We start from the raw sequence: 20,295 nt of genomic DNA, 5'->3' as shown, positions 1-20,295 counted from the left end.
ACACCAATTCTTACCAAAATGATACTGTCCGAATTCTTCCAGAACAATCTTGAATAGACAATGGTTAAAGTTTTTTTTTTTATCTCAGAAATGTATAATAAATTAAATTTTACTCTACGATACGTTGAAATATAAATTATTAAATGATTAAATTTTTTTAAAGTAATTTTAAATTGAATTAGCCTAGTTATATGAGTTATTTCTATGCTTTGTCCAAGATAGGTCTACTACACCACAAAAGAAAAAGAAAAACTTGTGTCTATACAACATTTCCTGTATAAATGTGTTCAGGTGCATCAAAAAACGAAGTAATTTCGTTACAAGAAGAATGATGTTTGAAGAATGATTTTTAATATCACAAATCTGGTGTCAGGAAGGCGCTCTGTCCTCGAAACCACGCATGCCCAGCTGAGTCACACGTCCAGCCAGTTAGTGCACGGATATACTTCTCATTTACTTCCATCCATAGCACGGTGACGGGTCTCTAAGCAGCCTGACACAGGAGAGAGCGAGAGAGAGAGAGAGAGAGAGAGAGAGAGAGAGAGAGAGAGAGAGAGAGAGAGAGAGAGAGAGAGAGAGCGACTGACTGGAGGCAGTTTAAGGGAGGGGGGCAGCAGCAGCAGCAGTAGTCGATGCTGGTGACGCAGGAAAAACACCCAACAGCAGACAATAAACCAATGGTCTGATCTCAACACAAGCGTGTTATTTATAATCGGGACAGCCAGGCACATGCACGCGGCTGAATAATTATTAAACAGCACTTAAATGATCCGATCTGGGATCGTATGGAGGAAAGATCCCGTTTGATTCTCGGTAAGTGGGTTTGTGTGTGAAGCTAAAGGAAACTAGCCGCTAATGGCAGATGATTTGCAAGTCAGTGCTCACTTAGCTTAGCTCGAACAGCTCAATGAACGAATTAAATACGTTTGGATATTTGTCAACGCTTATATATTTACAATCCCTGCGCACTTTAGCAGTGCAGTCGCTTTGAAGATCTATTCGAGCTAAATAGCATTTACATTTAACGGCAGCTTTGTTTGAGGAGGTTGATTTGTGGCTAAACAAGTGGTTTTGACGTGGGCAGGTCGGTTGTTTTTGATACTAGTTGATCCTTCTTAGATTTTGGCAGGTTATGAAGTATAATATGGGCTTGTTGGATAATTAAAATGAGTGTTTAGATGTTTTAATATCCACTGTCACGAGCTGATTGTGTTTTGCTGGAGTCCAGCTGTTAGCCGTTAGCACGTTAGCTTGTTTCTGCTGCTGTATTTACATTCACTTTCGCTCTTACTTTTGAGTTATAAATTAAGACTTTATGTACCAAAACAGTATAATCTAAAGCCTCAGAGCTTTAATAACATTTTATGTATGGCTGGTTTCACAGATAACCCTGTTGTAACTCTGATTGTGTTTGGAAGAGGAAACGGGCCTAAACTGCCACAGTTTCAAACTAGGCCCAATACATAATGGCTGTGTCTCGAAACCAAGTGTGCTGCCCACCCAGACAATAAATATTTGGTCATCGTAGTCGCGTTTTCAGCTTTTAAATTGACCGAGGCTGAAAACCTTGTAAGTTCCCTTCCTTGACAGCATTTTTGGGCGTCATAGGCTGTCTAGGTAAGTTAGCAGCTCAATGTGTTTTGTGAAACAGCCAATATCACCTGTTTTATGTATAATTCAGTATTCTGGAATATGGAGAGGATTTCTCATAGCTACAATATTTATATTGACGTTATGGGAAACGCCCATCTTTGGCCATTAGCGACAGTAACGTTAATTTCCTTCCATTATCTAATCAGGTTAGTCTGTACGTTTTTATTCTGCTTGCCAGTTCTTCGTCATCTTGTTGGTTTATTATGACAAATGTGAATGGTGTGTGTGTGTTATAATATTAGGGAATTGTTATATCTGTGTAGTGTGATGTCACATTGTTTCAGGGACATGTTTCTGTATTCATTAACTTATGCATACTAGCCTGTCCACAATTACTGCCAAACCAGCAGGTTAGTTTATCTTACTCAGTCTGATTCTGTGTTATTGTCTTGTGATTTGTTGGAAGTTTTTCTCTTGTATTAGTGGATCTAGACCTGTTACTTTTCATTGAAAAGTCAAGTCGAGCTTTGTTGTCATTTTGAAAGACCTTATTGAAGAACTCTTATTTCCCAACATTGGTCAAATGTGTTTATACATTGTTACACTAACCTTTGTGAATTTCTGTATAGTTTCATTTAATAGCCCAATTTCTTTAAGTTAAATTTAGTTTAAAACATTTTTAATACTTTTAAAACCAGTAATATTTTTAGAGATTTTTTTTTTTACAAAATAGTAGGATTGCTCTCATTGATCAACAGCAAAAATGCAAGAGGTTTATTTGGTGCATACATAACTTTACAGAAATCAGTGCCCAAATGCAATGTCAACATGTCTTTCTCATGTATGACATTTGTGTTGGTTTGGCTTTGTCTTCATTTTTTTTTTAGCCAACGAAAATGTTTTGCTCATCATTACAAATCAAACATCCATTGAATTGAGTATAGCTGCAGCTATTCCGCCTTATTAGTTTGAGAGCCATTTGGCAATTCGGTGAGTGCAATGAAAAAAGACTTGTTTAGGGTTTTATTACATTGCACAGACATGCTTCATTTTAAATATGTTAAAATCAAAAATATTCTTTTGAATTCTGTAGCACATCCAAGGTTGTTAGTATTTACCTACCATGACACTTAAAATTTCTTTAAAGGGGTCATGAACCGCATTATTTTATAGTTTATAATGTTTCCTGGGGTGCACTTATAATGTATGATATTTACATCAAAAATTGTCATAATTTAGAAATTAAAGGCCTGGTTTTAGCCCTCGGATTTCAACGCTCTGTTTTAAGTGGCGTGTCTGCTGTGAGACTTCAGTGTAAACGCCCACTGCTGTGATTGGCTAACATCTTTGCATTTGGAAATAGCTAAGTATTACACGTGTAATTCTATCAAACTTTTTTACATGTTTTTACTATTCCAATTCTTTAGCCTACTAATTGTGAAAAGTGTTGATTATAGCATTATATTTAGAACTATAGCATCATATTTAGATCGTGACATGAAAGGTTGCAGTGGATGAGCATTGTAGCCGATCACAGACATGTTTAGCACATGAATGCAGCGATCTCATCATTTTAACTCGATTTCTGCACACTAACGAATGCTTGCATCATAACTAACAGTGCAAACACAATGTAAATGAGATTCGTTGATTCTAACGGTAGTTTAGTCCAGAACATGCACGCTGTTTAATTGACAGTTCCGGCGATTGTAAAGGAAGCAATTCTATATATAATTTAACCACAGTTTAAATAACATATTATTTTCATCTTATTAAGAGAAACAATGTGAAGTTGACCGTTTAGTCACTGGTTTGATTTACTGACAATGAACGATTTTGTGACACAAACATCTCACTGTAGGCCTACATGAATCATTACATATTAGAAATCACTGGTGATTTTGGTTAGACAAGTACACATAATTGATTGGTAACAGCAATAGTGACACAGAAAAACTTTTTTACTCATATAACATAATGGTAAATGACATAAGTAAATGACATTTACCGTAACATAAGTGTGTTGCACCATTACTGATGGATCCAATATAGAAGGCGCAGCATAGTTTTTTAATTTCAGGCTCTCTGCAAATCCAATGCAGCTACTGTTTTTTTTACAACCTGGCACTGCACAACATTTTGCACTCTTCAAAGGCATGTTTATTGCTTAGCTGCTCGATCCAGTGTTAGCATCACGCCATCACGTCTCTTATTTACCTACTACTATTTGTCGTGCTCGCATCAGTAGGCGGGGCTACTGAACTTTAGGGTTCATGATATCACCAACCTGGGAAGAAGCTCGTTGTAGTCCCTTAAAGGGCCCCTATTATGGATTTTTGAAATTATTTTTGTTATGGATTTTGAAAATGACCTTTCATATAGTGTGTAACATAGCTCTAAGTGAACGAAACATCCTGCGAAGTTTTAAATTTGAAAGTGCACGTTATATAAAGTTATTGTCTTTCCAAAGTAAGAGTCGACTCTGAGTCAATGAAATGAATTGTTTTTCAAACGAGTCATAAGCCGTTTCGTTGTGACGTCAAGACGAAACATTAAAGGAGAACTCCGGCGCAAAATGAACCTCGGGTGTAATAACACATTGGTACAGACTAAATCGTTCCCTGAGATTTGTTTTCATGATAATCGAATGTAAAGAGTTTTATCTCTAAAAACAGTTTAGCTTATAACGCTAGTATATTGGCATAGTGTAAGCAAAAAGAGATCGCTAGTTAATACCACCAACAAGGCTCAAATTAGCCCCACACTAACACAGTAACATAATGAGGGTCCCTACATGCAAACCGAAGCATTGAGAACTTTGTAAGTGTATAGACAGTTTAATAAGAAGATACTTTACACAGACAGTACAGTTAGCGCATACAGACAGCAGCCATCTTGGAAAACAGTCTCGATTAGTCAAACCACGAACACGGTGATACGTGAGCTGAACTGTGATTTGGAATCTCATATGGTCCGTTGTTTCCGGAAGAAAGCACTGAGCGCATAAGAGAAGCACTGAACGCAACAGAGAAAATAAAAAAATAAATATAATTTATCTTATCTTCAATATCTACACGTACTGTTCGCTCACCCTCGTGGTTCGATTGGTCGAGACTGTTTTCCAAGATGGCTCCTGTCTGTATGCGCTAACTGTACTGTCTGTGTAAAGTATCTTCTTATTAAACTGTCTATACACTTACAAAGTTCTCAATGCTTCGGTTTGCATGTAAGGACACTCATTATGCTGCCGTGTTAGTGTGGGGCTAATTTGAGCCTTGTTAGTGGTATTAACTAGCGATCTCTTTTTGCTTACTCTATGCCAATATACTAGCGTTATAAGCTAAACTGTTTTTAGAGATAAAACTCTTTACATTCGATTATCATGAAAACAAATCTCAGGGAACGATTTAGTCTGTACCAATGTGTTATTACACCCGAGGATCATTTTGCACCGGAGTTCTCCTTTAACATATTGCCCGCCCACTTATTGCGTGCGTAGACACAGAGGGAAAACTGTGAAGGGAAAGACAGTTTTTTTTTTCACTGCCCAAGGACGAGCATGTGAAGAATCGGTGGTTATTTTACTTATGACTGTTTCTCAAATCTCGGAGTTCAATGCAGGATTCTCAAACCGCTTACTCTTGAAAGACGGTGTTCAAAATACTTAGTTTTGAGTTTTATATTGTGTAGGTCTCCTGCTAACTGGCTTACTCACGTTATTACTGTCTTCTGCTAATCAGCTGTTGGCCACTATTACCTAACTGTCTATTAATGCAGATTGTCTGTCGTTCTCACTACTTTGAGGAAAGATTAAGCATGGAGCAAGATTTTTTTTACCAACGTTTGTTACATCAGTCATTCACGCTAGAGCTCGGATAATGTATACATTGCATACATGCAATGTTATTGATACATTTTTAAGGTGTTCACCGCAATATATTAGAAAAATACTCTGTAAATAAATGTGTACAAGTAATCGGTTTGTTGATGGACATGCACTTGTTAATGCTGATGGTGAGGAACTACAGTTGCAACATCTCATAATGTACCTCAAACTAAGTAGCGTATCACTGAGTCGAGTCTTCCTTGCGATGGAGGTTCGGGTTGAATAACTAGTTCTTCCAATGTTTCATCATTGGACTCGCGCTCGGATTGATATGGTAAAATCAACCTCATTGTTTGTTACTGTGTTTAGTTTACGGTGTAGGAAGCCTCGGGATGCATGTAAACCTGTTGTAGGAGACTCCAAAACAACATTAGGAAACTTTAAAATCGCATAATAGGGGTACTTTAAATGAGGGAAGCACGATTAATCGCAATTTCCAAGTAATCGCACTTAAATCGAGATGGCTTATCGCGATTTTGAAATCGCAAAGGCTGCGATTATTTTTTTTTTATGTGCAGCTTGTCACTGAAAAACGCTGGCTCTGTAAACGCTGCTCCATCTGAAAGCACTGTGAGTTTGAATCACTTATAATGTGCATTTGAAAAAGCAACACGCGTCAGACAGCTTTCCAAACATAAGCATTTAATAACCTCTTTTCCAACAAAAGACAACATTTAATAACATGCTTTTACTCCAAACTCACTTCATAACGACAGTTGATCCTTCTGTGAGTTGATGTGGCTTCTTACACAGAATAAGGCAGTTGTGTGTTTATTGGTCACGTTTAATCAATCAAAGCATTTCAATCTCCTGTTTATTCAGCTACAGTAACAGGGATTTCCTGGAATGATGGGCTATCTCCTTCTGCTATTTGGCATGACTGCACGAGAGCGCCCTCTGGTGTTCAGATGGAGCAGCATTTACTACTGATCAGCCGCACTGCACTGACAAGCTGCGCATAAAATAATCGCAGCCTTTGCCAAATCGCGTGCGATTAATTGTGCAGCCCTACTTTAAAGGTGAACTAAGTAACTTTTTTTTACCTTAACCGAACAGCTTTGGAGTCATTGTAATGTTTATATTACTGATTTCGTGTTGAATGGTGGTCGTCTCGCACCCCCCTGGTGCCTGTGAGCCGCAAAACCACCCTTGCAACTTTGGGCCGGCGAGCCGCCGGCCTGAGTGTTAGGAAGTATCGTGTGATATCAGGTCTCGCGAGGTAACGAATTGCTTTACGGCAAAAAACAGATCTGATAAAATGAGCATCAAACAGAAATAACCCGGCGCCGTATACATGTTGTGTTGGGCGCGCGCAGCTCTTAAAGGGGCCATACCTTATTTCCACTCGTTACAGCGTCCATCCTACTGAACAGGTACCGGTGTACAGGGGGAGGGGATCCGGCCGTGAGTGCGAGCCATCTCTGCGTGAGTGCTATTCACGACAGTACAAGTACTCCACAGCGACTCTAGGGGTCGCTGTTTGACAAAAACAGAATTCCTACTTAGTGCTGCTTTAAATCGATTTCTGTAAAAGAAAATATCTCCCTTTGCATTGAACTTTGAGCGTTGTAACTTTGCAGATGTTGTTTATGCTCAAACAGCAACATTGCACACTAACTGAAGTTAAAAAAGTTAAATTATAATCAAGGACCCCTTTAAACTTTTTAACATTGTTATATTTTCGATTATATTGTGAAAATCATCCAGTTTGCTAAGAAAGGTTGATGAGAAAGCCCTCTTGTTTTTCCTCAATGTATTTCTGTCATGTTATTCGATCTAACCTAATTTTAGCGTTTAACCTAAACGTTATTTAGTGATTGTTATACAATATATGATCATATAACTATAAATCGTCCTTCAAGAATCTTTATCAAAACGATCAGCTTTGCATTTAACATAGTTTTTCACAAGCAGTTCTGTGCTACCATGTATGTGCACTAAATATGAAATGTCAGATATTCATTTTCATGAGCAAACAAATTTGAACTCTTGGAATATATGTAGGGTTGGGTATCATTTGAATTTTAACCAAAAAGGTTAAAAAAAACAACTCTGATATCGTTCACATTTATTTGATGTCTTATTGCTAAACATTTCATTGTAGCTGAATACCACAAACAAAAATGAACAGGCTAAAGAACACTTACTCAAGGAACCTTTGCGTATGGTTTAAAAAAAACATAGCAAAAACAACTAGCCTAACTAAATTTCAAGCAACATTAAAGACAAGTAAATACTCAGTAGTTAAAAAAGAACAAATAAAAAATTTGCAAGTGCACAAATAAATACAACTGAACAAAGATATGATTGAAATAAACAGAATAAGATATTCAGGTACAGAAACTGTAATCAAATGCAAAATAACATTGCATTTTATAAAAAAAATATACATTACAAATAGTTACAAAAGTTATTTAGTCAAGAACAGCGACGGAATTTTATCAGAGTAGTAACATTATTATATCAGAAATATTAGGCTGCTGCCACTTTAAAGGGGTCATATAATGCCATTTTCATACAAGTTAATTTGATTCTTTAGGGTCTAAATGAAAAGTTTGTAATATACTTTAATTAAAAATTCTCATTAGCATTGTAAGAAAACACTAATTTTACCTGGTCAAATTAAAACCAGCTCTGTTTTCAGCACGCCGTTTCAGTGCATATGCCTTTAAATGATAATGAGCTTCGCTCACTCCGCCCCTCTGTTCTGCGGGCGTTTAGGCACAACGCACGTGGAGTGTTGTCTTGACAGCAGTTGAGGGTATATTTTGGAGAAAGAATGGCAGCGGGAGTCTCAGGACACATCTGTGCAATCGTATCAGTTTGAACCGGAGTCAGACCCGGAACAAGATGACGCCGCAAAGAATTTCGACAATTAAGGCTCGAACAGGACGTTTCTGAATGGTTGGTTAACGTAATTTCACTTTGATCTATCTTTGTATGTACTGGCAGGGTAGAGTAACTTAGTGAGATGTACGAACGCTACTGATGTATACGTACTGATGTATAACCATAACGCGTTGTTCATTATAAACGTGGGATTATGAATTATATTGAGAACGTCGTACATAGAAAACATGCCGTAATGTACCCTGAGTGTAAACCTTAGCCGCAGTCATCGTGAAGAGTGCAAGCGATTTGCAAAGATTAATATAAAGGTTACCGTATTTTCCGCACTATAAGGCGCACTTAAAAGCCTTTAATTTTCTCAAAAAACGACAGTGCGCCTTATAATCCGGAGCGCCTTATATATGGATGGTGAACACGTTCACCAAGCCGGGGAGACAGCGCCGGGCGACTTACGCCACTATCTGCCAATGGATCGTGGATGCCTGGGCTGATATATCAGTCTCTGTGATCCGAGCTTTCACGAAGGCAGGAATAATCTCTTTATTCAGCCGGTTCACATACCCGTATTTTTTTCCTGTTTTCGGCCGAAGTCCACAGTAGTTGATTGTCGAGTGCGTGCGCGCGATCAAACCTCCTCCGTGTGTTCAACATCTGATTCGGATGAACCATCCATTTGAGCTGATATTCTCAGCACACCACACAGCACCGTCATCGGCTGACAGCTGATAGTCTGAGTCTCCACTGTTGCTTAGTTACCTAGTTACCAATGATCGCGCGCACGCGCGCACTCGACAATCGCCTACTGTGGACTTCGACCGAAAACAGGAAGAAAATACGGGTATGTGAGCTGGCTGAATAAACACCATTTTTATTCATATCTTTCACATTTACTGCAGTCAGATTCACCGTGTTCACTCACATGGCTGTGCACTTGTAATGACACATTAAGGTTGGTAAGAGGCTAAAGCAGGTTTAAAACTTGTCCCGTTTAAGTCAACAGGGTGTGAATTTTAGAAAGAGGATAACACAGTGTATGCAACACCGGTTTTTGTCGTTGTTATCTGTACTGACAGCACTCCAAATTTACAAAAAATGAGCTCAATGTTAAAATTGACCGGAGTTTTCCTTTAACGTTTGAACAACGTTACCATGGGAGTGAACGGAGTTGTCAGAACGCTTAATAAAGTTTGACTTTATCTGACTGTTTTGTTGACATCTAGTGGATGCATAACGCAAACCCAGTCAAACGTTTGACTGCAGTATCTTATGCGCCTTATAATCCGGTGCGCCCTATATATGAAAAATGTTCTAAAATAGGTCATTCATTGAAGGTGCGCCTTATAATCCGGTGCGCCGTATAGTGCGGAAAATACGGTAATCAAATTTTACACTCACTTCTTCTGGAGGTGCAGCAGGAACACGAATAGTTGGTACCGATTCTTTTTTCAGGAGGAGCTTCTTAGCAAAACCAGCTTTATACTGAGTCTGACCCTCGTTTATAAAGCAGTCTGGTGAGAAATGATTCACGCAAACATGAAAGCATTCACGTTGATCGCCACTGCGTCTTCAGCGGTTCAGATTTAGGAACATCAAAATGACTGCTGTGTTCGTTATTACACCCAAGAACAGAACACCACAATCGCTTAGATGCCATTCTGCTCCAGCGTATCAACAATGACGGACTATGAAGACAGCTCGCTCTGGGCGGGTCTGTGTTGAAACTAGGGGTGCACGATTCAGAAAATGTCACGATTCGATACCGATTTTTTGTCTCAAGATTCGATTCAAAATCGATTTTCGATTCAAAAACGATTCTCGATTCAAAAAACGATTCACAGTATATAAATGTAGTTGACTTTTTCCTATGTGATTGATTGCAGTTGACACAATTTAAAAGAAAAAAAAAACACAACAAATTAAATGTAGTTTGATATTACTTTGTCTTCATACAAAAATAAAAACTTTTGCAACTAAAAAGTGCAAAGTGCCAAGCTTTGGCCAGCTTTCAAATACATTTAATTCAAGTTTAAAATAAAACTTAAATAAAAAGCTTTTACATTTAGCTTTAAAGTGCTGTAGTCAGATCAAACAAACAATTATGCTAAATGTGGTTTAAGGACTACTTCAGCTACCAGGCTGTCAGTTGAAATGTGAACTCGACTCTGCACATTGAACTTCCTAAAAATATACTAATGTCATAGAACCCTTGCGAAATAATTTTAAATAGATTTTAAAAAGCCACCGCTACTGGTAACATCTATGGTTAGATTGATTTGTTTAGATCCAGTGAAGTCGTTCATAGGCGTAATTTGCGGGTATCTCCAGTTAACTAGCAGAGCATTCATTTAGTTCGCATTTAGTTATTTGTCCATTCAAAATACACACATTCGTGCAAAAAGACGCGGAAGAGAACTTGGTTCAGTATCGCGCATTATTCAGTATGAGAGGCGGCTTTCTGTGCACACGCTTTGGATGTGTGCGCAGCACAGAAAACCGCAGAGTCCACACAAAGGAGTCGATAAGAGAAATCTAAATTGTATAACAAGTATCCAATTCCTGACCTCATGTATTTAAAATTCCCAACTCTGAATATGAAATGTAAAGTATTTTGCATATAGATTTGTAACTATACAACATTTATACAAATGTGTCTAAACAGGTTGCCATTATAAAGAGCTTTGTAAATTTAGTCTAAGCGTTTGCTTGAATTAAAAAAAAAACACCATGTTTACTTTGTTAGTGCACATACCTGGTCTTGTACAAGATATATCTGTTCCAAAGAAAAAAAGGTCTTGGTGATTTAGATAATTTAAAAATCTGCTCTTCCTTTTACTTTTTGGCTTATGTCAAATAGGCCTTACTGTGATGTAATATGAGTAATGCAGACATTGTTATAGTTATCTCACCTTTGGTCTAGCTCCGTTCTGAAATGCAACACCTACTTTTCACAATCCAATTCCTGATAGAGAAAATGAAGTCCCTCCCTATTTTTTTCTGCCACTCAGAAATGTGTCAGAAAAGGAAGTTAATTCACATTGATTTTATCATAAGAGCGCTTGAGGTCTAAGCCTGGACATAGAATGAAAATTAATACAATCTTAATTTAAAAATAAATTATAGTTATGCTCAGCTCTAAAATACTGCATGAGCTCTTTGTAAGCACAATCTATAAAATTATTTTAAAAATTCTGTATCCAGTAATCATGAATTACTGGCAGGTCATGTGAATTCATTTGTCAAAAGGTGTGAGAACTCCTTTTAAAGATTGATGTTAGTATCTTTGTTATTTTTCAGGTTATGCAATGGTCTCTGCAACATATCCAGTCCCCCAGGTGGTGCTTTCACTTTCAGAAGTGTGCCGGTTCTCCATCGCTCCTGAGGAGAAACTGATTTCTTCTGGTGTGCCAGCGACATAAGCAGACAAGATTGCAAAGATCTGCCCCGTGTCGAGTATGACGGCCACGACCCGTGGCTCCCCTGTGGGAGGGAATGACGGTCAGGGCCAGGCTCCGGATGGCCAGTCCCAGCCACCCCTGCCCCAGAACCAGGTCAGTGCTCCATTTGGAATTCCCCCTTTCCATTCGATCGCTGTTGGAAGACATCTGCCTTTTGCTGTTACTCAAGTAAAACTGTCACTGAAAATAATTTATATTTCATCGATAAGGTTTGCAGTCCCTGGGTTGTGCTGCGTTACATTCTTCAAACCACATTTGATCCGGTTTGACAGTTGACTTAGTTCCAAAGAAGAAAAAAAAAACATTTGCTGACATGGATGCAAATGTGTTTCTGTAATTGTGCTCTGCCCTGAAAGGAACAGATGTCAACAGAGGGAAAACTTATTAGGTAACGGTCGGACGATCCAAAAAAGCGCCTCCTGTATCAGATCACAATGTTTCTTCTTTAATATATGTGCCTTCTGCATTAAAGAGATAAACATGAGCTTATCTCTGAATTGTTTGTAATAATTGATTTTTAAAAAAAACATTTCCAGTATTTTATAAATATTAATCTTGTACACAACTTAGAAAACACCAAAAAAAAAAAATTTCTAGGAATGTCTGTGATATAACAGTACTTTTTTGGGTGGTCAGACTTTTTTGATCACATAGTGTGTACATAATTTCCATGTTTTTTTTTTTTAGCATTGTTGGTACAATAATCCACAGTGTTCTGCTGCATCATTATTTGAATTACTTAATTGCTCATCAGCCTGTTATTATAATTGATTTTAGGTTTACTTGCCTCTAAATGTCACAATGCATGACCACAGTTTGCGTATAGTTTTGGATGAATCTCAGGTTGTTCCTTTCTAAGTGGGGGAGTACAGAAAAACCTGTAAAGTTGACTATATACTTTATGCAGATAGTCAAGTGTTTCTTAGTGAGACCTTATAAAGATCATTGTTCACCTAAAAATTTAGATATTTTTAATATTCTCTTATAAATTTTCATCATCAAATATGGTAAACAGAAACTTAACCTTGCATGCTTGATGCAAGAAGAAACTTTATTGGTTCTTGTACGTCAGCAAGTATGTTTCAGCTTCATTTTACCATATTTTATGTGCTTAAAGGATTAGTTCACCTCAAAATGAAAATTTCCTGATAATTTACTCACCCAAATGCCATCCAAGATGGTCATGCCTTTCTTTCTTCAGTGGAAAAGAAATTAAGTTTTTTGAGGAAAACATTTCAGGATTTTTCTCCACACAATGGACACATGTTGAAGTCCAAATCAATGCAGTTTCAAAGGGCTATGAAGTGCTTCAAAGGGCTCTGCACGATCCCAGCTGAGGAATAGGGTCTTATCTAGCGAAACGATCGGTCATTTTCTAAAAAAAACAAAACATTTATATACTTTTTAACCACAAATGTTCGTCTTGTGCTGGTCTGCGACGCGCCCGGGATTACGACATCACGTTGGAAACGTCACGCGTCACGTCATCTATCTAAGTTATTTGTCTGTGTACTCCGGTTCAAAAAGGCAGGGAAGGGTGAAAAATTCCATCTCATTTTCTCCTGTTTTCTCTTCCAACTTCAACTTCAAAATCGTCTGACAATTGTTTTAATTTATTTGTAAAAAATATATATATATATTTTTTAAATGACCGATCGTTTCGCTAGATAACACCCTATTCCTCAGCTGGGATCGTGCAGAGCCCTTTGAAGCGGCATTGATTTGGACTTAAACATGTTGGTTGCAATTGAAGTCCATTGTGTGGAGAAAAATCCTGAAATGTTTTCCTCAAAAAACTTAATTTCTTTTCCACTGAAGAAAGAAGGACATGAACATCTTGGATGGCATTGGGGTGAGTAAATTATCAGGAAATTTTCATTTTGAGGTGAACTAATCCTTTAATGCATGTGCATTGATCAATGTTTATATGTAAAATTTACTATAAAAGCTTACATTAAATCTGTTTATCATATGAAGTGATCATGTCACAGAAGACTTGGATTAAACTGCTCGGTTCATATTTATGTCTATATGAACTTTTTGAAGCTTAAATTTGGTTTGTGTGGACCTTTAATGGATGGAACAAAATTATTAGAGAATATCTTAATTTAGTTTCAGAAGATGGAAAAAATTGAGTTTCTTCTGAGATGTATATAGCCTATGTCTTATTGAGCTTTTGGAAGCAAGGGCATCACTGTCTTTATTGTGTTTTCGATTGAATAACGCTTTAACAATGGTTTAATGCATTTGTGGTCAAAAAACTGAAACCCCAGCATTATGACCAAAGAAAAGGCGAGAGGCTCCCTTTGATTTTGTTGCAGAGGGCAATTGTTACATTCTCCAGGGATAGACTGCAGCAGTGTTATCTATTACACCTGTGCTCAACGAATGCATGTTAAAAGGCAGGAATCAATGAGGATGAGACGCCTGGCAGAGAAAAGCACACCAGTTGGTTAGAAATGTGTAGTGCCTAGACATGAGAAGCAAACTGGCTATGTAGGTCAGCCAAGCAGAAGGAGCCTTTTCCAGCACACCCCCACATTTCCCAAGTTCCGCAGGCTCCATTCAGCTCTACATGCAGAGCTCCAGCCCACATGCATCCATTGACACAGCACAGGAAACTCTGAGCATCTTAAAGCTGCTTTATCTTCCTTACGATCGCTTTCATTCTTTTAATCCCTCGCATGGAAACATACTTTATGCTTGCTTATAAGACACCTGAATCATTAAGGTGCAGACCCTACATTTTTTCATGGAGGCACAAATGAGGTCAACCTCATTGCATAATAACATTAATCGATTATGAACATTTATGATACAATGATAATGATCGATAGTGCATAATAATGTACTAACGGTAACAAGGTTGCAATGTTGAGGCTCGCGCAGCCTCTCGAGGAGAAATCGAAACAAATGAGCGCAACGCGCAAAAAGAAACTGTTAACATATTGTGGTAAAAATTCAGTTTATATTTAAAACATATGATAGTTAATCACACGACCACGAGTGCTGAATACCATCATGATTGAAAATGTGACTGATTTCATTTGACAGTTCAATAACAAGTAATTAATATTAAGTCACTTACATTTTAGACTAAATATTGACTGTTTTTGTTCCATTTTAGCAGCGAAAATAGTTCCAATCCAAACACAGCACAGATCACAGCAGAACCATCTTGTCTCACCGCAACACTCAACCGTGTTTTCATTACTGAATGATTCAGCGTTTTGAACGAATCGGTTGAGCCAAAGATTCAATGACCCATTCATAAACAACTGCCTCATTCTTAATGAATCAGCAGTTTGAATGAATGACTCAATGACTCTCTAAATAAGACCGCTTATCACCTGCATTCCTGCTCATTATCGACAAACCAATCAAATCCGTTTGATTTTCATTCATGAGTTATGTATATACAAAACGATAACTTTTGAAAACAGTAGCCTATTGATTAAGAAAAAACATTGTGCAGACAAGCAAGGACGTGGAGTTGGTGAAGGGAGACAGGCTCGTCCAGGGCGGGCACTAGTGACTCACAGGGTGGGCCAGGCCCCCCAATGCCCGGCCATGGCGCCGGGAAGAGTGTGGTTTTCGTTTTTTTTTTACTTTCAATTAAACCACAAAGTGTTAAAAGGAAATCTTTTAAATCTCAAAATACCAAAAAATGGTAAATTGTTATTTTTCTCTAAGTAAATTATTTATGAAATTTGTCTTCCCCTTATGTTTCATTTATTTACCATTTACCATCATTTATTTGCCATGCATAGTCTTTATGCTATTTAGAGCTGCATGATTAATCGTTAAAAGATTGCAATCACGATTAAAAAACCCACACGATCTTATTGCTAAATGACAACGATTCGGCTGTCTATTAAACCTTGGACAAAGTCACACTGGAACATTCAAATCTACGTTTGCGCCGTCACTTACTGAGAAAGCAGTTATCATGTATAAATACAGGTCTTTTCACCCACACATTATCATTATTTCTGTTACAATAATTAAAAGTTTTTAGTTTGATATAAACACCGATATCTATGTTAGCTATCAATAATTTTTTTGAAAGGAACTTGACATTTCAAATACAGATTGTAATATTGTATAAATTACACTGTAACACCATTAGGTAGCGACAAGTGACTTAAATTGGTTTGTTATTTAATCATTCATTTAAGAGATTTATTCAAAAACACTGCTTCATCCAGTAATGAAACAAGGGAAGTCTTTGACTTATACTTCAGTCTTCAGTGTCACACGATCCTTCAGAAATCATTCTAATATGCTGATTTTGGTTTTTTTTCAGGATACTTTTGCAGAATAGAAAGTTTTGAAATATGAAATAGGCTTGACTGTCACTTTTAATCAATTTAATGCATCTTTGCAAGATGAATAAATTAGTATTAATTTAAAATCATGCTAATCCCAAACTTTTGAACAGTAGTGTATATTTGGGGCAAACCCTATAATTTCATTGCATACAATTAATGGTTCAATCAAATCCAAGTGGATAAAATCAACCACCCTACATGGTTATACTGGTAAATGCAAAGCATTACAGAAAACGAGTGTTACGAGCATAGTTTCGCGTCATCTTTTACAGCCTGTGTGGCAAACTTTGTTTAATGAGGCCACTTAATAGTGCTCTCCAAGTTTGTAGTAATGACCCAGAATGTTATCTTTGTATCTGAGTCGTGCACTTCCTCAACCTCTAAACTGTTTGCATTGCAGACATCCTCTCCCAACTCATCCAACGAGAACTCCCCAGTGAGCCCTCCAGATGAGCAGGGTCAGGGGGACTGTCCCACTCCCCTGGAGGAGGAGGAGCCAGCTTTCCCTCACACTGAACTGGCCAAGCTGGATGATATGATCAACAGGTTTGGCCTTTTATTCTACAGTTGGTCAAATTGTGTGTATAATTGAATCAGGAGCACTGGTGGAGATGAGCGATAAGGATGTTGATATGAAGTATATTTATTTCTGCTATTATCCATTGATAGGGAGATTGCACATCTGTGTCTTATCGGTTATGTATTAAGTAGACTAATTATGCTGTTGTTGTTTTTTATGTACAGACCTCGCTGGGTCGTTCCAGTTTTGCCAAAGGGTGAATTAGAAGTTCTTCTTGAAGCTGCTATAGATCTTTGTAAAAAAGGTAATGCTTTATTTTTAGCTCTTGTTTGTCATTTGATATTCTTTCTTTATTCATTAGTTTTATTTGCTACTCCGTAGCAGAAGCTGTATTACCTTTATCTGCATTATCTTAAGCTTTCACTTTTGCTCTCAAAGGAATTATTCAGCCTCATTAAATGTCAGCCTCTGATAGGTTTTTCTTTCATTTCTATCTCCAGGACTTGATGTCAAGTGTGAAGCATGCCAGAGATTTTTCAGAGATGGCTTGACAATATCCTTTACGAAAATACTGACAGATGAGGCTGTTAGTGGATGGAAATTTGAGATCCATGTAAGTCCTGCAACCTGCTTGATGGTGGCATTTTAATCATGCCTCCCATTTCAGAAACACATTTCGTCTTTTTGTTTCCACATTAAAGGGTTTTACTAACCATTTTGCTGTCAGGTCTGTCCTCTCAAGAATTGATTACTTTTTTGGGTGGCTGTGAAGAAACATAATGTTATTTTGGTTGCCTTCATCTTATTTGGCTGTTTGATTGAAATGCCAAAGCTTTGATCAAAGAGCTCCTTTCAGTAAAACAGAGGCAGTATTAGGACACAGCTCTGAGTCATCGCTCTCGTATAAGGCTTGTTTTAGCTCCTTAATGGCTGCTCTAGGATCAGCCTCAATGGCACTGCAAATATAGATCATGTTTTTGCATTTAAAGACTTCCTACTCGCTGTAAATCAAAGTGCTTCAACTACATTGGCATTTTAGTGTATTTTAAAGCCAGAACATGATACTCAACACTTCTAGGGGTACGTTTCTGGTCTAACTAAAATTGTATGTTCTGTCTCATTCTCTCGACAGCGGTGCATCATTAATAACGCCCACCGACTGGTGGAGCTGTGTGTGACCAAGCTATCTCAGGACTGGTTCCCTCTGCTAGAACTCTTGGCAATGGCCACCAACCCCCACTGTAAGTTCCACATCTACAATGGTACCCGGCCCTCTGAGACGGTGCCTGCTGGGGTTCAGCTAGCTGAGGATGAGCTGTTTGCCCGTCCACCTGACCCTCGCTCTCCCAAGGTGAGAGGGTGTTTGTGCCACTGGAGAAATTTAAGATTAATCTTTTGGACCTTTATGAAACTCTCAATTTATGAATTATTGAATTAGTTTTTTGAAATGGTTAAACTTAAAAAGAAATGGAGACTATTCACACAGCACCTGAAATATACCCTTTTTTTCTTATGCATTCCTATACATTTTTAACATGTATTTTAATTTGATGGACATTTTAAGCATCAGCTACCTGTTTATGAATCTGTCTTTAGCTTTAATTTGAAATATTTTATCCTGTATTGGTCTATTCAATGACAACTTCCTGTTTATTTGTTTCCTGCAGGGCTGGTTGGTGGATTTAATAAACAAATTCGGCACCTTAAACGGGTTTCAAATTCTGCATGATCGATTCATGAGCGGCCAAGCTCTGAATGTTCAGATTATTGCTGCACTCATTAAGTAAGAACTATCAAACATATTGGACAAGTTTGCTTGAAAGCTGGAATTTATTTTTGTAAGGTTTGATTAATTAATTAATTATTTTTTTTTTATTATTTTTTTGCAGGCCTTTTGGACAGTGCTATGAGTTTCTCACTTTGCACACAGTGAAGAAGTACTTCCTTTCCATCATAGAAATGGTTCCCCAGTTTCTTGAAAACCTCACGGATGAGGAATTGAAAAAGGAAGCAAAGAACGAAGCCAAAAACGATGCCCTGTCTATGATAATCAAATCTTTGAAGAACCTGGCTTCTCGAGTACCAGGACAAGAGGAAACCGTGAAGAATTTAGAGATATTTAGGTTAAAAATGATTCTTAGGTGAGCTGAACATTGGCTTAAACCAGTTTCAGTTTAGGGAGTACGTTAAATGGTTGTTCTTAATCATTGACCTTTTGTGTTACAGGTTATTGCAGATTTCTTCTTTTAATGGCAAAATGAATGCACTAAATGAAGTAAACAAGGTGATTTCAAGTGTTTCCTACTACACGCATCGTCATGGCAATCCTGAAGAAGAGGAATGGCTGACAGCAGAGCGCATGGCAGTAAGTCTTGCTGCAGTACTTAACAATTGAACCGGAGAATGTTATGAGCTTTGTCAGGCAAATTATTTGGTCATTATCATTGAATATACTGAGCAAACGAAACTTGTCATTAAGATATATAAAGGTCTTTTAAGGCAGTTGAAATACATTTTTGGTTCAAATCTGTATCTTTACATTAGATGAACATGTATTTATTTCTCACAGGAATGGATTCAGCAGAACAACATTTTGTCTATTGTGCTGCGAGACAGCCTTCATCAGCCACAGTATGTGGAGAAACTGGAGAAGATCCTTCGATTCGTCATCAAAGAAAAGGCCCTAACGCTTCAGGACCTGGACAACATCTGGGCCGCTCAGGTGAGAGACAATCTCAATTTCCTGTGTGATTAATGTATATTTTATGATATTGTATAATTGTTTAAAATTATGGCATTCTTACATTCTTCTTAAATTTGCTTTTAATTATATTAAAAAATCCCTTTAACTCATTGTTTCCAATTTTAATGCATTAAGTACCTTTAAGAACATTGATGACATTCATACATAGCCATTCAATGTCTACAATATTACCAATCAAAACAAAACATTTAACCTGTAAATATAATGAAATTATATATTTGTTAACGCGTTACGTTTGGCAGTTGTTCTAAAATGTATGCTTTTATTAGTAAAGATTTATTAGGCAAACTGTCATTCAAAGAGGCTTTCTGTGATTGTAAAAATGGTATTTATATCCTCAGGCTGGGAAACATGAGGCTATTGTCAAGAATGTTCATGATCTCCTTGCAAAGCTGGCGTGGGATTTCTCACCTGAACAGCTGGACCATCTCTTCGACTGCTTCAAGGTTATTTAATGAACTGGCGATTGCAGTTTTATACATACATTTTGTTTTTTTATTAATGTAGAGACCATACGTTGGTCATACGTAGACTTTTCATTAGGACTCAGCATGTCTATGTGTGCCTTGCTAGCATTTCCACAGATTACAGAATCTCTGTCCTCAAAGGAGTCATTTTATGGTTTATAGGAGAGCTGGACTAATGCAAGTAAAAAGCAGAGAGAGAAGTTACTGGAATTGATTCGTCGGCTGGCAGAGGATGACAAGGATGGTGTGATGGCTCACAAAGTGCTCAATCTGCTGTGGAATTTGGCCCATAGTGATGATGTTCCTGTGGATATCATGGACCAGGCCCTTAGTGCTCATATCAAGATTTTGGACTATAGCTGCTCCCAGGTACCGTGATCAACCTTGGATAAATACGGAAAAATTACTTCATTTTTCTTCCATTATAAC

The 20,295-nt window shown here is 37.6% G+C and overlaps 1 protein-coding gene across 6 annotated transcripts in view; it reads left to right on the top strand.

Annotated features, from left to right (window-relative positions):
* Positions 1–460: 460 nt before the first annotated feature.
* The window catches only part of usp9 (ubiquitin specific peptidase 9), a 45,508-nt gene continuing 25,673 nt past the window's right edge, over positions 461–20,295 (top strand). For 3 of the 6 annotated variants that reach the window (XM_056232930.1, XM_056232928.1, XM_056232925.1), the window contains exons 1-12: positions 462–813; positions 11,624–11,877; positions 16,516–16,661; positions 16,860–16,939; positions 17,136–17,248; positions 17,768–17,986; positions 18,303–18,418; positions 18,525–18,776; positions 18,862–19,000; positions 19,205–19,357; positions 19,741–19,845; positions 20,029–20,235. In XM_056232930.1, coding sequence (XP_056088905.1) covers positions 11,782–11,877; positions 16,516–16,661; positions 16,860–16,939; positions 17,136–17,248; positions 17,768–17,986; positions 18,303–18,418; positions 18,525–18,776; positions 18,862–19,000; positions 19,205–19,357; positions 19,741–19,845; positions 20,029–20,235 — 1,626 coding nt within the window. In that variant the 5' untranslated portion in view covers positions 462–813; positions 11,624–11,781. Of the gene's footprint in view, positions 814–11,623; positions 11,878–16,515; positions 16,662–16,859; positions 16,940–17,135; positions 17,249–17,767; positions 17,987–18,302; positions 18,419–18,524; positions 18,777–18,861; positions 19,001–19,204; positions 19,358–19,740; positions 19,846–20,028; positions 20,236–20,295 lie in introns of all 6 variants that reach the window. The other 3 variants (XM_056232926.1, XM_056232924.1, XM_056232929.1) reach the window with 2 other exon arrangements.

Source organism: Rhinichthys klamathensis, unplaced genomic scaffold, assembly GCF_029890125.1.
Source record: "Rhinichthys klamathensis goyatoka isolate OS25496 unplaced genomic scaffold, OSU_Roscu_1.1 h1tg000358l_1, whole genome shotgun sequence".
NCBI classification, from domain to species: Eukaryota; Metazoa; Chordata; class Actinopteri; order Cypriniformes; family Leuciscidae; genus Rhinichthys; species Rhinichthys klamathensis.
This window is presented reverse-complemented; position numbering and strand designations above follow the sequence as displayed.